The sequence below is a fragment of the Balaenoptera musculus genome, chromosome 11, assembly GCF_009873245.2.
Source record: "Balaenoptera musculus isolate JJ_BM4_2016_0621 chromosome 11, mBalMus1.pri.v3, whole genome shotgun sequence".
Taxonomy (NCBI): domain Eukaryota; kingdom Metazoa; phylum Chordata; class Mammalia; order Artiodactyla; family Balaenopteridae; genus Balaenoptera; species Balaenoptera musculus.
The window spans coordinates 42,704,340-42,721,465 of NC_045795.1; the positions used below are offsets into that span (position 1 = coordinate 42,704,340).

Genomic DNA, 17,126 nt, shown 5'->3' on the forward strand with positions numbered 1-17,126 from the left:
ATAGTTCATTATTAGAAATGATATAAATTAGGCTTTTGGATCTGAAATGTTACAAAGAGATCTTTATCTCCATAGTTCTTCAATGACTCATTATAAACAGAAATAATAAATTTTTAGGTCAGACCTCACTGATAGACTACTAAGTGGGAAATGCCATGAAAGTTATAAGCCTCGCTGCAAGCATTAAGTTTAACTGCAAGGTTAGTTTTGTCAGTTGGCTGAAAATCATGAGTGGGTTACAAAAATAAACTATTGCAAATATTTTTGAGAGAAAGAGTACATTGAGCAACAGAGAAAAATATCACCATAGAAAAAAATCAGTAAGCAATGGGTCTTATGATGTTTACGTGGAGACACTGGGAAAATCATAAATAGCAGAGAATTCTAATATGTCACCATTTCTGTGGTGTTTCCAGAAAGCTTTTTTTAAATTTCTCTTGGTTCCAGTAACCACCCAGGGGGAAATTTGGGGAATCTTCTTAAGTTTTAAGATGGCTTAAGTTGCCCAGAATCTTTTGTTGACTGAGTTGTTCTCTCTGCAAACCAGAAGTTTCCCTGATGGAGAGTGGGGTGATGGAGAGGGATGCATCATCCTGTAATAGGTGCAGCCCTGCTCTAATGCACAGCAATACCTTCTTATAGACTAGGTATTCCAGATTGTCTTATGTGGATGCAAGGACAGATTGAAAGCAATGTGCAACTATGAGTGATGCAGGACATGGGTCTCTCTTAATGTTCATTATGACAGTACTCTTTCCAGCAGCACAACTTAACAAGTCTTACAGTTGAAAGAACATCTTCATCTCTTGATAGCTTCTATCTGCTTCTCTATAAAGTGTCCAGTTTAGTCAACTGGACTAAACAACAGAGGATCAACAGTTGATCCTCTTCTCCATAGATCAAGGACAAAACTATTGATAACCACAAGATCTGACCCATTCATTACCTCATTCAACATTACTTCTTGATGGAAAGTTGTAAATGCACAAAAATATTGAGGCACTTGTATAACTCACATCTCCAAATTCTCTCAATATTTATTGTCCATTTTCCATAGAATTTTCCCAAATAGAAGGAATAGGGCCAATGTGCAATAAGCCAATCATTTGAGTAGTTTTTTTTCCCCTTAATTGTGATGATCTGAAACCAATGGTCCCTCATATGATATTTATGTCCTACTGAGTATTTAAAAACATATACAAAACAGTCAGTCAAATTTTAAGGTTATTTGGTTGCATTTAAGATTCTTTGGACATTTACTAATTTCTTATTATTTATATGTTCTTTTTCTTCTAAATACAATTCAGTGCAACTTTTAGATTTATGAGTGGTATGCTGTAAGATTTCAGCAAACTCTCATCAATCTTAAAAATCTCACAAATATAATAAAACTTAGTTAAATAATTAAAATGTCCCTTTTATACCTTTAATCACTCCATAGGTCCACTACCATTAACATTTATTGGGCTATTTGCTGAATAATTATCATGAATTTCTAGAAAAAATATAAAATACTTCACTTTTCTTCTCACACGTACAGGCGGAGTTGACTGCTTTTTCAGAGTGACTTTTTTTTGTAACTGCAGAAGAAGTTCTGCACAGGAAATGCCAGGAAAAGCAGAACCAAAGCCAACTGAGTTTTGGGTGTTGGGTGATGGGACAGACTCCCTCACTCTCTGTCACACTTCTCCACCTTCCAATCCATTAATGCCTGTCATCCAAACTTGTGATTTGGCAAAATTTCCGTTTCTATTTGTCATGGATCTCTGAGTCCCTTTTGTCACATCTATATGTTAGCGTGAAACTGAGTCCTCTACCAAAGAAAGCTTCCCACGTTGCTCTGAACACAGGGTACTCATAGGATGGGTGCAAGATAAAGCACCGACAGCAAAAGAAAGTTCACATCATCTCACTTCACTCACAATGTTCATGATTCGCACTACATTCATTTCTCAAATGATTTATTATCAAGTTGACTTGAGCTAATATCAAAATCTCAATGAAAAAGGCACCTGGAAGTGCACTCCTACAAGTGAAAAGCAACAACAAAACTCTCATTTATAATCACTTATGATAAGGTGCAATTATATATCCCCTTCAAGAAAATCATGTAAATTGGATGATAATTGTATACTAGAGTATATTATACACCAGCAAATGTAGTACTCAAACAGTAACTATTAAATCACTGATGGTCAAGGGTCCATGCAATGGATTCGACTGCTAGATTAACTGAACCAGCATGTTCTCTCATGAGAAGGCACAGCACCCTGGTTCACTGTTGGCACTGGACAGCCATCTCTCAAGTGCACTGTTTTGAATTGATTATTACTATCTAACAGTAGAGGGAATTAATAGAAATGACTTCAGAATTTGAACCACACTACTTCTATCCCATTCACCCATGTTGATTAGAATTCATGAAAAGTAAAACACTAGTTCTTGATGAGCATTTTACATTTCTAATTGCTAGAGAGCATAAATATAGCCCTGGCTCAGCAACTATGAAAGGTCAACTGTGAAGAGCTAGACGACCACTGTCCTATTCCCAGGTTGTCAAGGGTATGGAAGGGCCCTGGGTGCTTGACACATTCTCAGGGAAGGAATGGAGGAGAAGGGGACACTTGAGAAGGAGGTGTGAATGCTCTCTGAGGCAGCACCAAGGAATTTCCAGGTTCCATCAACCAAGCCTTCTCTGGTAGAGTTCATCCCTTTAGGATTACACCTAAGATGAAATTAACCTCCAAGAATTTAGCATAGTTTACACCTTTATTTGTAATTTCTATGACTGCACTTCACCAAAAAGCAGTCTGTTCCTATTAAAAGCTAGAACTCCAAGCTCAGGAATAGAAGACAATACTAATAGTATAATGACCATCATCATGTCATAATCATAATAAGGAATAACAAACACACAGCATTTCTGTACCAGCCCTGGGCTAGGTGTTTCACATCTCAACTGACAGTTCCTACAATTCCATGGACAGCTACGATTATCATGCATTCTCACACAGATGAGAAAACTGAGGCATAGAAAGGTTAAGTAACTTACCCAAGATCACGCATTTAGCAAGTGCAGTGGGGTACATACCCAGGAAACCTGATAGTGGAATTGACTCCAACCACACTCTGCTGCCTTTTCCAAAGAGGATCAAAAGAATCAGAGTTGACAAGCGTCTTATCCTATCATTTCACTTATTTAATAGAAAACCAAATGAACAAACAATAACCCATCCACATTTTACCTACAGCTCTTAAGTAGGTTACCCATATTGTGCAGCTAGCTGGGAGGAGATGAGAATGGATATGTGGTCCTAATGCTTAACCCAGAGCCTTTCCTTCTGTGCTGGACCAGCCCTTAGATCCTTCTCACTCATCTGTACCTACAGTCAGTGCATCGACAAGGAAGGTCCTCATGTAAGAAGCAGAGAGACCTGCTTATTCACATTTTATGGGATCAGTACAACTAGGACAGAAAAATATAGAAAGATGACTGTGCCATGTATATTACCTTAGATTGAGGCTTATGACTATTCCTTAATTCAAAAAAAATATTTATTAAGCACGTCAAGCACTGCATCAGGTACTGTTTTGTGAACACAACAGTCCCTCCTGCCATTGGTCTTTGTTCCAATAGAGAAGATAAACAGTAAATTAATGAATTAAACAAAATAATTGTACTATAAATGTTGAGAAGAAAATAAATAGAAATCTGTAAAAAAAATAACAGAAAAGAGCAAGAGGCTTGTTTTTAAAGAGAGAGTTTTGAGATAATTGATTTTGTCAGAACCAATGGTCCAATCATCTAGTATAGAATACACTAAATATAATTACATAAACTGATCATGTGGGGATAAGCATGCTTGACATGTTTCTTTACTATTTTCTTAAAGTTCCAAGTTAAAGTATTGCTTGTGGTGCTATTATATAGAAATCTGGATTGGGTGAACCTATTTGAAATTTAGAGGCAGGTCGCTTATTCCAGCAATGAGCAAACTATGGTAAGGAGATTCATATACAGAATTATATTTTATCGTGACTCATGCCTTTCTTTGGGTGCAACATGTTGGAAATGAACTAATGTACAAATAACCTTGATTATTTAAAAATAGGAAATGAGATACCTATAATTCAAAAATGCTAATTAAATGCAATTTCAATTAGTTTCTTGTATGATAATTGAAAAGAAATACATGTCATTGTATTATTCTCTATAAGTGACAGAGAATTTTCCAGTTCAGACTAAACATATATATTTTACTATTTTTTCATTCCAAGATAAGATTTCCCCTATCAATAGAAAAATTTCAAGACAAAATCATGATTGTCATTATTTAAAGAATGCCATATTATAGATTAAAACATTTAGCATAAAAAAAGATTGCAAGGCTTGTATAGTACATTTTTATGTTTAATGGAAAAAAGGTATTCTTTTTCCTAATACATTTCTAGTATTATTTTTTGGCAGAGTTTTTTCTTTTTTTAATAGAAAGCACTTGCGTGAAATGTTTTTTGACAACTTTGTATCTGGTTATCTGTGTGCCTATGTTTCTGATAGGGTAAAAGTACTGAGAGTGGTCCATGTAACACCAGGTGCTTCCCTTGTACTACCTTCTTTTCTTCTCTAGACTGTGTCAGTGTCTGTGTCTGTCCTCACACTGAGCTGCATTGCCTTGGATCGGTGGTATGCGATCTGTCACCCTTTGATGTTTAAGAGCACAGCCAAGCGGGCCCGGAACAGCATCGTCATCATCTGGATCGTGTCCTGCATCATAATGATCCCTCAGGCCATCGTCATGGAGTGCAGCACCATGCTCCCTGGCTTAGCCAATAAAACCACTCTCTTTACAGTCTGTGATGAGCACTGGGGCGGTAAGTCCATTGTGGCCCTTGCATTTATATGACAGCTGCAAGTTGAAAATCTGATTTGCACAGTCCTTGTAAAGCTGGCCTCGTGTATTTTATTGGCAAGGGTTAATATCGTTTATTTTATAACATGGTAGAACATAGTATTGCCTCAGGTGTCAGGTTCCCTAATGGGCTTCAAATACAACTGGATTTTTCATTTTAAAACCATGTCTGGCCTGGGAACATGGATGTCTTGCCCATGGACCTATGCTGTTCTCTGAGTCAGATTAGCTACACACGTTTTCTCTATTCATAATATAGTAAACTGATACATTTTATCACTGGCATAATTATTTTCTGACTTAAGAATTACACTAATTATGAAATTATGAATCTTTTTTTGGTTTCCCGTCTGATATGTTCAGTGGTTAAATTTAAACAATCAAGTTTGGAGGCCTTATGCTCCTTTGGTTCAAAACTCTCAGCAACAGTCTTTGAGGTTTTTCTGTAATAGTGGAAACACCTTTATCAATGCCTGGTGATGGCACAAATCTGGACACAGCGAAGCATGAAAGAAAATAAAATAATCCTGCATTTCAGCACTAGTTACAAAATTATCACACGGAATTTAAAGGAAACAATCTGTTCTCTTCTGGGTAAGTATATTACAATGGCTCATATTTAAACTGTAAACATTAGGAAAGCATTTGTTTATTGGAAAGATGTATCAACAGAGGCAGTGCACGCCAAGGATTGTTCATGGACCTGGTATTTTCAAGCATATAAATCTCTGAATTCATGTTAATTCCTACTTTGATTCTTTTACTGGAACACTGAAAAGAGGAAAATCAGGAACTGAAAAATTAGGCATATGTTTTCACCGCAGCAAGATAAAACTCAAAAGACACTGAGATTATTCCATATGTTATCCAAAGACCTATAATAATTAAAATTTCAAAATTTGCTTTATCTATTACTGTAAATATTAAATACTCCTTTTAAAAAATGAGATTTATCCTTCCTTTCAATTGCAATTCTTTTGCTGTATTTCTTTCTGGATCTTCTACAGTTTTTCCCATTTCTCCATTAACAATGAAGACAAAAACAAAATGAGTGGAAAGTTCCAGAATGATAGAAATATTTCTTAAGTGTCTTCGGTCCCATTTATTTAATGTTCAAACAACATCTTGAGTACTTAGGATATGCCAGAAATTGTGCCAACCTGAAGAGAAATAGACTCTGCCCAAGGGAACACATTGTATATAGCGAGGCTGAAATGCAAATAAATAAAGGTTTATAGTGTGATTAGTATTTTAATATACTTATACACAAAGTGCTAGGAGCACAAGTGAGAGGACAAACTCAGTCCTGACCATGTGAACAAAAGTTTATAAGGATCTGCTAACATTTCAGCAAAGCATTAAAGATAAGCAGGGAGGAAGCTCACGGGGCAGTTCATTCGCTCAGGGTTTGAACTCTGTTCTCTCAGAATGAACTTGTTTTGCCTTTTGATTTGACTATGTCTTAACGTTTAAGTATCTCACTTATTTTTCAGTTTAAGAAAGACTTTAAAAATGTGGAGATTCACTAGCATGAGTGTGATTCTCTTTCAATGTACAATTTAATAATTTGGCCAATTAAATGACGATAATCTACCAAAAAAAAGGAAAAAAAAAGAGCAGGGCTTTTCCAGACAAGGAAGAGGGAAAAGGGTGTCCTAGGAAGCAGGAAAACTCACACAATGGGCACCATCCCTTGAAGAAGAAAGGAAGAGAGTCCAAACTTGTAGTTTCTGGAATGCAGTCTAAAGAACTGTGTTTGGGAAAAGGTGGGCTGGGGGCCAAATGTGACATATCTCTTATTATTATCTAATTCCTATGCAATGAGTTATATTTGGAAAAGATCCTAAAGATCTCTTGATCCGAATGCTTTAGTTAATCATGATGAAACTGAACCATAAATTAAATTATTTGCTCAACATTATGAAGCAAACAAGCACATTTAAATCTAAGTGTTACCGAACCCAGGTTCGGCTGCTCGCCACTCAGAAGTCAATACTTGAGAGGCAAGTGTCAGTAGAAAGGAAAGGTGTGTTAATCAGAAAAGCTGGCAATCTGGGGAGAGGGTGGACTCATGTCCTGAGACCACCTCCAAAGATTCTGCTCAGCCCTGACAGTTTTTGAAGGGAAAAAAGGGGGAAGAATCTCAGTGAATCATCTAGGCAGGAGTTTGGATTCTGCATTATTCTCCATTGAGTGCAGGCTGGCTGACTCTCTCTTCTTTATCTTGCCCATGTGGGCTGCCTGCAGGATTGCTAAGGGGGCTGTTGGGGGTAGAGAGCTAGTCATTCTTTAACTATTTAATTCTTCATTCTTACTTCTTTTAATCTAGGAAAAGAATCCACAGGTTAGGCAAGGCACCGTGTGTGTTCAGGAGAGCACAAGTCAGGAGTTAGTTTCAATTTTCTAGTGATCTCATTCCTATAATTAGATTCTTTTAAGGTTAGAGGGGAACAGAAATGGGAAAACAAGAAAGGGGCGAAAGAGCTGCTTTCAGAAGCTTTCAACTCACAAGCTGGGATTCTTTAAGTTTATGGAGATGGTAATTAGATTAAAATTCCCACCTATTATTCAATATGTGTCAGTAGTATTTTCTCTAAAGTATTTGGGTAATTAATTTCATTTATAAGTCTGTGTACTGATTTTATAAACTTGTCCTTTTTTTAGTGTTGCCCTGAATGATCAAGCTGCATTAACTCCCATGAGCAAAAGGATTGCAGAACTAGGGAATCCCGTTAGTCATCATGATTAATAGCTGCATCATTTTCTGATTAACTTTGAGCAACAGATATAAATATATAAAAGGCATCCCAACCTCTCACATTTTATTACCTAACTATAGAAGGGATATTTTCCTTAAAAGAAAGAAATTATTGTCAAATACCTAAAAATCTAAACTCAGTCTTCAGAAGTCATTTAGGAAAGCTATTTGAAAGTGATTTTATATTAGCGTATAATTACTTAAAATGATTTTAAAAGCTAAGTGATACTGAATTGAGTTGATCATCCGCAAAATCAAGCAATAAAATCTATGAAATAAGTTTTTCATATATTAAATGAAATTATCATAACTTCATGTTTTTAAGAAGAATATGAAAAATTAAAAGCAGGTTCTTATTATTCTGTTCATTAAACATTTAGCTTATTTTAATGATTTTTACATTAGCATAAGCTTTGTTAATATAAGCTATTTATAAATCTAGGTTTAACTTAAAATTTTAAAGCTTGGACACATATGTGATAGTCACAACTTAAAATCACCATAGAAAATTATATTTTACAGGGTTAGCTCTCTAAAGTTCAAACATCTTGAAAGTCCATTTAGTCCAATTTTTAAAAATTTGTTGTGAAATATCTTTTATTTGCGATTAACTCATAAACTGATTTCTTATCTTTATCCTAAGTTAAATCAATGATTTGGTTATAAAAGTAGACGGAAATATCATTATTGTCCTACAACCAATACTACAATGTGGAAAGAGTCAGTAAACTATGTGGTCACTTGATTCATATCTATCAAATAACTTTTGGAAAAGTCTTGCAAATGCTGTCTCACTCATGGTGCAAAATAACTGAGAACTCCGTCTTACTGGAAATAAGACCACAAATATGTAATATTTTATGGATACATTACTTCTGCAACTCATTATGTTCATCATTGCCTATGGCTTGTTCAAAAAAAGACCACAAATTGTTCAGTTCTTGGCAGACACACTTGACACTCAAAAACAAATAAAATGTGTTAATATTTATTTTAATGATGTTTAAATTATGTTTTTGTGTATGTTCACTGTTTGCATCAATCACATCAATTCACACTTCTGAAAGTTTAAAATTCTTCCAGAATTATAACCATACTTTCTTGATTGCTTGGTTTGTAAATGCATAGTTTCACAGGATAGATCCTATTGGAAGAAATTAACTTTCTTTTCCCACTCAATCCAAGATATGTTTTACCAGTAATTCATCCAAATTTTAATGAGCATGTACTGTTTGTCAAACATTGTTTTGGATGTCGGGGATTTATAATCTCCCTCGTCTTGGATTGTACTGCCAAATTATTCTTTGGTGGTCTGAAAAATAATAATAATAGTGGAGCCCTTCCTTATATTCAAGCTAATTATGGTATCTGGCCTATTATGAGATTTGGAAAGTATATACATATGTGTGTTTATTAATAGGAACATTTATTGAAAACACTTATTAGGGAGAAGATAATAAAATATATTAAAGATTCGATAAACTTTTATGGATACATGAACTTGGAAAAGACTGTCCAAATTGAATATTTGGAAAATTATATTTAATTTAATTTTCCATTGAATCCTTGAGAGGTGTAACATGAAGGAGAAAATGTTTGTCATTTTTAGATAATTATATTAACATGTTCGCTCTACAATGGACCTTAACTCACCTAAGAGAAGTTAAGCTTTATCTATCTAATACATGACATTTTTGTTTAATCTCTGATTTCAAAGACTAAAGAAAGATCCACATTTGCTCCTTATTTGTTGGTTTGATATACATACAAGAATGTATTCAGATTATGCCTATTCATCAGTTGAGTAGAGACACAAAATTTTAACAGTTGTCAATCTTTAAAATGCTGTTTTCTAATTTAGGGAATGCTTAAGTGAACAAATTTCATGTAGCTACTTTCTAGACATATGAATGTCTTACAATATATTAAAGATATTGCTTATCAAGTGCAGAGAAACTTCAAAGATAGTTTCAACACATATAATTTAAACTTTCAATGGCATTTCTGGGTTTTCAATTAGCTTAGACTCTAAGCATGAAATGAGGAATCTAAGACGATCATGTTTCCCCAATTATCTATAATAATCTCTTTATTAAAACAATCTATCTTAGCCTGCAAGTGTAATTTTGCTTGATCAATTTTTCTCTGTGTTGGTGTTCATTATCATAATATGCATTTACCAGCCAATTACATATTTTTCTAACTATTTATAAATATACCGGTTGCAGAGTGAGCTTTCTTTCCTGTCTGTTTAAAACTCCAGACTGTTATCACAGCGATGGTATCCATCTCTGCAGTTTAAAAATAAATGACCTACCAAATCTACCTTTCTCCACTCACTCAATTTAATTGTCTGATGCAGACATCAGGGATTCACAGGTATGTAAGCTTTAAAGGTATATTTTTTTGTGGGAAGCTTATACGACACTTTCTTCAAAACAAATAGAAGTTCAAAGCCACTCAGGTGCCTGGGAAGTGCTGAGGTCACTCTCCAGCTCCTTTGAAATTGGCTCCGCAAACGCTGCATGGCACTTTGAATGCTGTGGCACTTCAAAGGGAAAGGCTGTTTGCTATTCCTCCAGTCAGGCTGCTCGGATTCTATCACTTTTTATGTAACTGGCTTGTCTTACAGGATAAACTTGAAAGGAAGTTAGAAACTGAAGCTGATGTGCTAGATGTGAGCCACCTGGGCCCCAGAGAAGCTAAAAATGACACATCAAATTGTTCTCTTAGACCTCCTGGTAGCACACACACCCTGCTGTGTGCTCTAAAGATTGTAGCGGAGAAAAACATCTGTCTGAGAAAGAAGACAGTTTTAGGAGTAAAAATAAGAATATCAAACTCTAGAAGACAAGACTATGAAATCAATACTGTGGAGGATATGTTGACTTACTAGAACATATACAAAATTCCTCTCTAAGTTGTGCATGTGTGTTAATGCATGTACTTTTAATAAAAATGAGATTTTTAGGGTTCTTTAAGGTTAGATTTCAAACCAATATGGGTATTTTCTTTTTTTGATATCCATCTTACTTATCAGGCATAAGCACATATAGGATTGTAGTGATTACTTATTTATCATTAATTCTATGTGCACAGGTAATACGTATCACATATTGATATGAGGATATGTTGATATGTTTAAAATATATTCAGTAAGAATTCAATGAATGTTCAATAATTGTTATCAGTCATTATGGTCATCATCATAATTATTATTGGTTAATCCTCAGTATAAATTGCTCTTACCACGTTTGATCACATAACTGAGTCTTCATGCTTCTACATATTTTCTGAAGTAACAAAAATAATAAAATCCATGAAAGTGACAGCATTATCCTTCCATAATAGTGTAGAATCAATCCCATTGCCAATATCAAAGTCAAAATAAGTAACGTAATTTTTAGAATTTTAAGAAAAACCTTTGTTTTATTAGCATTTGGTTAGAATTGTATCATTATTGGCATTTAATATCCATGGTATCCATTTAGGATCTATTGTTTCTTGTTTTACATTTAAGTAAAAGTAGCTTGATCAGTGTGATATATTCAAATACTAGTTAAAGGGAAATAACCCTTAAAGTGTTTTAAAAGTCAGTAATGGATACATTTTAGAAAAATTAAAAATTAATATTAAGCCACAGTGCCACTCAATTGATTGACTCCTTATAAATGCCCTAATCTGTGATATGTATTACCTGTGCACATAGAATTAATGACAAATAAGCAATCACTACAATCCTATATGTGCTTATGCCTGATAAGTAAGATGGATATCAAAAAAAGAATATATCCATATTGGTTTGAAATCTAACTTTAAAGAACCCTAAAAATCTCATTTTTATTAAAAGTACATGCATTAACACACATGCACAACTTACTTAAAGAGGAATTTTGTATATGTTCTAGTAAGTCAATAAAAATAATCATTATCAAATGTTTACTGTTTTATTTTTCCAAAACCTTTCCGAATTCATATTTGGAGATACAACTGGGAATATTTTCTCATCTCTCAAGAGAGAAATGAAGAGGAATCAACTTAGTTTACTGTCTTTTTCCATTTTAAAAAAAGCATTAGCAATTAAGTTTTGATTGAGTAATGTCCCTCCTTGCGAATCCAAGTATAGGACAATCCAAACTAATTTTTATTGATTAACCAGATGTAATTAAGAGAAAAAAAGGTTTTTTGATAAATGAACACTTGACTGGATAGACTGTAGTAGCACAAATTAAGAAACGGCTAATTGTTATTCCTCTCTGAGTAGATTACATGACATTAAGACTTTGCATTTAGTACTTAAATGTAAGTAGTTAATATTATAAATCATTTTTCCCTTTTGTGTATATAACATAACAGTAAAATCATATAGAAGGTAATTTTGAAGGCAAAACATTGACAGATGTACTTTTAAAAAGTCTATGAATTATAATATTTTATTATTTTAACTTTCATTCCAGGTGAAATTTACCCCAAGATGTATCATATCTGTTTCTTTCTGGTGACCTACATGGCACCACTGTGTCTTATGGTGTTGGCCTATCTGCAAATATTTCGTAAACTCTGGTGCCGACAGGTAAGTAATTTCAAATAACTTTCTTGTGTTTTCTTTAGGATGTCCTTAAAAACAAAATTTAAGAGTGAATTGAACCAATATAATATGCTTAGCAAAGGATTGTGTGTTCTTCTAAAATAATGAGGCCTTAGTCATGAACATATGTCTAGGCACTTCTTAGGGTGATGTTTAGGGAATGTTATTTATGAACTGCCTTAATGACTAAATTTTAAACCTCTGTGATTAATCGACTTGATTTTTGTCTAGGAATAATATTGTAAATTTTACTTTTTATGAGAAATAACAAATAAAAATTCCTTTAAAGTTTCCTGAGACTGCAAGTAAAGATGTATGTAATACATTTTTGATGAGATGTATGTAATACATTTTTATTATAGGGTTAAATCTCCAACTTCAAAGATCTTATTTTTTTTTTAGAACAGTAGAAGAATCAGGCAGAATTGAGAATTTTAAAAATTGTTTATAATGCTAATTTGTACTGAAATGTTAGATAATTTTGCTATGTATTCATTCACTCATTTATTAACTCAGTGAATGTATTCATTCACTCAGTTATTCATTCGTCAAATATTTATATTTCTTTTGCATGCATGTCTGATAAAAAGCTAAATGTTCTAGTCTGTGTCATTGGTGAATTCATAGTCTAGAGGAAGGAAACAGTTCCAGGACAAAAATCACCTTAATAAATATAAGCACAGGGGATCAGAGAAAAGCTTAGTGGAGGTGGATCTAATTCAGACCAGGGGACATTTAAGCTGAATCATGATGACTCTAAGGAAATTGACGAACATGTAAAGGTACAGACAAAGAATATAACTCAGCTTCTTGTACTTGTAAATTGTATCTTAAAATGCCACATTTCTCAGAAATGTATCTCTTTTTTCCTAAATTTATTGCCAGTATTTTGAGCTTATCAGGCTTGTGGAAAGCCACACCCTTAGTCTGTTTGCTCTGACATATTTTATCCAACTGAAAGAATTTACTGGGCCACTTTACTCATTTAAAGGATTTCATAAAACTTTTATTTGGTTTTTGTCTGAGGATGAGTCTGAATCTGGGTCTTCTTCAACCCTTGTTATTCAAAGCGATTTTCAAGATCATCTTTTACTTCTTGTATATGAGCAACAGTTGTGTTTTTCAACCCCGTATGTCTCATAATTCCAAATGTTTTCGTTTCCTCTATTTTTGTAAAGAAGTCACTTCTTTTCTGACCTTATAAATGCATTCTGTTCCCCAGTCTTTGTAACTAAAATAACAAATGTGTATCACTGTAAACCATGAGTGGTGATTTTCCACATCCTAGGGATAGTTTCCTCAACAATCTCCACCTGGCCAGTGGGAGTGAATGACCAGAACTGATATAATACAGAAGTCAAAAACACAGACTCAAGGTCCAGACTGCATGAGTTTAAATTCTAACCCTGCCATTTAACAGATGCGGGAGTTTTGTCAATTACTTAAATTTCTGTGCCAAGCAGGGGTGCATAGCATCTACCTCACACTTATTAGATGAATTAACTCAAGTGCCTCAAGCATGGAAAGTGCTCATTAAATAAAATATCTTAATAGTATATGCTGTTATTTGGCCTTTCACCTCATTCTGTTTATATTTCTAAAATAATAAGCATGTGTTGAATTGATGTTTGTGACTACTTTCTTAGATAGATTTCTTTCATAGTACTTTCAAGTAACATGATAATGACTTTTTATTTGTCTGTCTGCTCTAATCTACTAAGATGGAGACAGTACACACTAGCCTTGATCTCATAGCCCTCCAGCTAGTACATGCATAGCACATATCAGTTGCTTGATAAATACTTTATAAGAAAAAATTTAGTGGAAGAATAAGAGAAAGTGCTGGGAAAGTTTAGATAGAAGAGGAAAGAGAGGAATCCATTGCTCAGTAACTCAGAACAAAGTTCATAGAAAAATTAGAATTTGAAAAATTCTTGAAGGAGAAAAAATTTTGATGAGCATGTAGGCATAAAGATAATTTAGATTGATATTTTGACTAAGAATATTCAGTGTTAAGTGCATTTCCTACTTCCATATTTTTACTGGGTAGTGTGCATTAAATATAAGAGATGTTTATATTTGCTTATTCATTTATTTACAGAATGACATAACTTTAAAATTTCTTGGGTGTACATAAATCTGTCTTGTTCATCATCATCTTCCCAACACTTAACATGTTACCTTGCACAAAAAAGTATTCCAAAAATGTTTGTTAAATAATTAGATAACTACCAAATCCCAACCAGTTTACTTCTTCATTATTTAAGCTTATAGTTCTCCATTTCTCAAACTCTAAAGTAAGCTCAAAATTGTATTGCAGGTTTAGAAATAATCCACATTCTTTTGATGAATTGTCCTGGTTAGTACAAGCCACATGATCCAGAAGATTTGCAGTAAAATGCTTGGGCTGTGAAACTAAAAACATTTACAAACAGATTGCAATAGAAAACAGCAAGTTCATCTGAGTTCACTTTAGCAGCCACAATAAAGTAAATTAACCCCAAATGGTGATTATGTAGAATTCTGCTTGAACAACTCTCAAATTCCAACTGTTAATGTCTCTAAACAGAGTTCCAAGGCATTATGTGTGCCATAGTCTACATCAAGTGAACCATCAAACAGAGGGCCTGTCTTATTTGCTTAAAATTACGGAGATGCATGGAATCTGTTACATTCTTTGAAATATCTAAGTGTAAGATTATTAATGAGCAAAGTGTCTGTCCTTGTCTGACTTTCTCAAGAATTTTAAACCTCATATGTTAGTGCAAGTTCATTAGCCCCATGCACAGTGAGGTGAAACAAACCAAAACTTTGGAGTTTGGAGCAGAGAAAGTTTATGGCAAGGCCATGCAAGGAGATGGGTGGCTCATGCCCTACAAAGCCCCTGAACTCCCTGAAGGGTTTCGGCAAAGCATTTTTAAAAGCCAGGTGAGGGAGGGGTGTCGGCAGTGTATGTGATCAGCTCATGTACAATTCTCTGATTGGCTGGTGGTGAGGTAACAGGGTGGTGTCACAAAGCTTAACATTATCAGTCCTTACCATAGACTCCAGGAGGCCTGGGGCTATGTGCTCATGATTATCAAGTAGTTAACTTCTTCCATTTGGTGGGGGTTTTTCACATCTGTAAAACAACTCAGGATATGGGGGAAAGCTGTCCCTAGAAGGCCCCATAGGGTCCTGCTTGGTTACAATGAAGAGAATTATCCAATGTTTTGCTCTAATCAAAGACTTAAATATTCTCTTTATTTGACAATGTGTCTCAGAAAACTCATTCAGTCTGGAAATTCTACAGGATCTTCTCTAGAACTCCTCTCTTTAAGACTCACTAAATCTTAACTTTTAATTCAACACTTCAATCTTACTCATTATATGAACTCATATTAATTCATTCCACAAATATTTATTGACCACCTACTATGTGTCTAGGACTGTGTGAGGAGCTGGGGATGAACTGTACTGATACTTGAGTCTGGAACTAAATTTCAACTTTCCAAGGACTAAAACTTTGAAAGAACTTCCTTGTTCCAATTTTTATCACATTCTCATCTACTGCCCTTTATTCTTCAACATTCTTCAAAAAGAACTTAAAATAATTGACATTAGATGATAACAAGTCAGTTTAGTATGAGAAAATAAACAGCAAATTGTAATTGCAGAGGCAGAATCAAATGGCAGTAACACAAGTTCACACAGAGAGATAAAAGTAACTATGTAGGTAAATACAGAAGAGAGTATAAATATATTTTTGTTTGAAATTATTTTCTTCTCCTATTTGACTTGAGATAACATTGTAAAGTAATAATTATAAAACTGTGAATCTTCAGCTTATAATGTATAGAGATGTAATTCAAAGAAAGGAGGAAGGAATGAAGCTATATTGGAGCAAACTTTTTGTATACTATTGAAATCAAGTTGGCATTAATCCAAACAGATTAAGTTGTTAATTATAATCCTCAGGGCAACCACTAAAAAAATAACTCAAAAAAAATGTAGCGAAAAAAACAACAACAGAAATAAAATGCTATACTAGAAAATATCTGTTTAACACAAAATAAAGAAGCAATGGAGGAATAGAGGAACAAAATAGAAACTATATATATATATATATACACACACATATATAAACAAACAGCAAAGGGAGACATGAAAATTACACTTTCTCAATAGTTACATTAAATGTAAATGAATGAAACACTCTAGAGGTTGGCAGAATAGATAAAACAAACAACAAACAAACAAACAAAAACCTGATTCAACTGTATGATGTCTACAAAAAACACATCTCATATTCAAAGACACAAATAGATTAAATGTAAAATAATGAAAAAGAGGTACTATGCAAACAGTAACCAAAGGAAAGCTGAAGTAGCTGTACTAATATCAGACGAAAGAAACGTTAATAAAAAGTGTTACTATGGGTGAAGAAGGATATTTCAAATGATAAATCATTACATCAAGAAGATATAAAAATTCTAAACCTATATGCACTTAACAACTGAAGCCCACAATACAGGAAGCAAAACTAGAAGAATTAAGTGGAGAAACAGACAATTCAATGATAATAATTGAAAACTTCAACACTCATCTTTCAGTCATGGATAGAAAAACTAGGCAGAACATTAACAATGACATAAAAGACTTGAAGAAAACTATCAACCAACTAGACCTAATATATCTATGGGATACCTCTTCAAAAGTAGCAGAATACACATTCATCTCAAATGCACATGGAATAGTCTTCAGGTTACATCTTATGATAGGCTATAAAGCAAGCCTCAAAGCACTTTAAGTGATTGAAATAATAAAAATGTACATTCTCTTGCTACAATGAGACAAAGAAAATAGTTATGATCCTGATCATAAGAACTTA

At 33.9% G+C, this 17,126-nt stretch overlaps 1 protein-coding gene across 2 annotated transcripts in view; it reads left to right on the plus strand.

The window, feature by feature from the left end:
- HCRTR2 (hypocretin receptor 2) overlaps positions 1 to 17,126 on the plus strand; it is a 111,969-nt gene that overhangs the window by 82,730 nt on the left and 12,113 nt on the right. For both annotated transcript variants that reach the window (XM_036869501.1, XM_036869500.1), the window contains exons 3-4: positions 4,629 to 4,872; positions 12,126 to 12,241. In XM_036869501.1, coding sequence (XP_036725396.1) covers positions 4,629 to 4,872; positions 12,126 to 12,241 — 360 coding nt within the window. The remainder of the gene's footprint in view (positions 1 to 4,628; positions 4,873 to 12,125; positions 12,242 to 17,126) is intronic.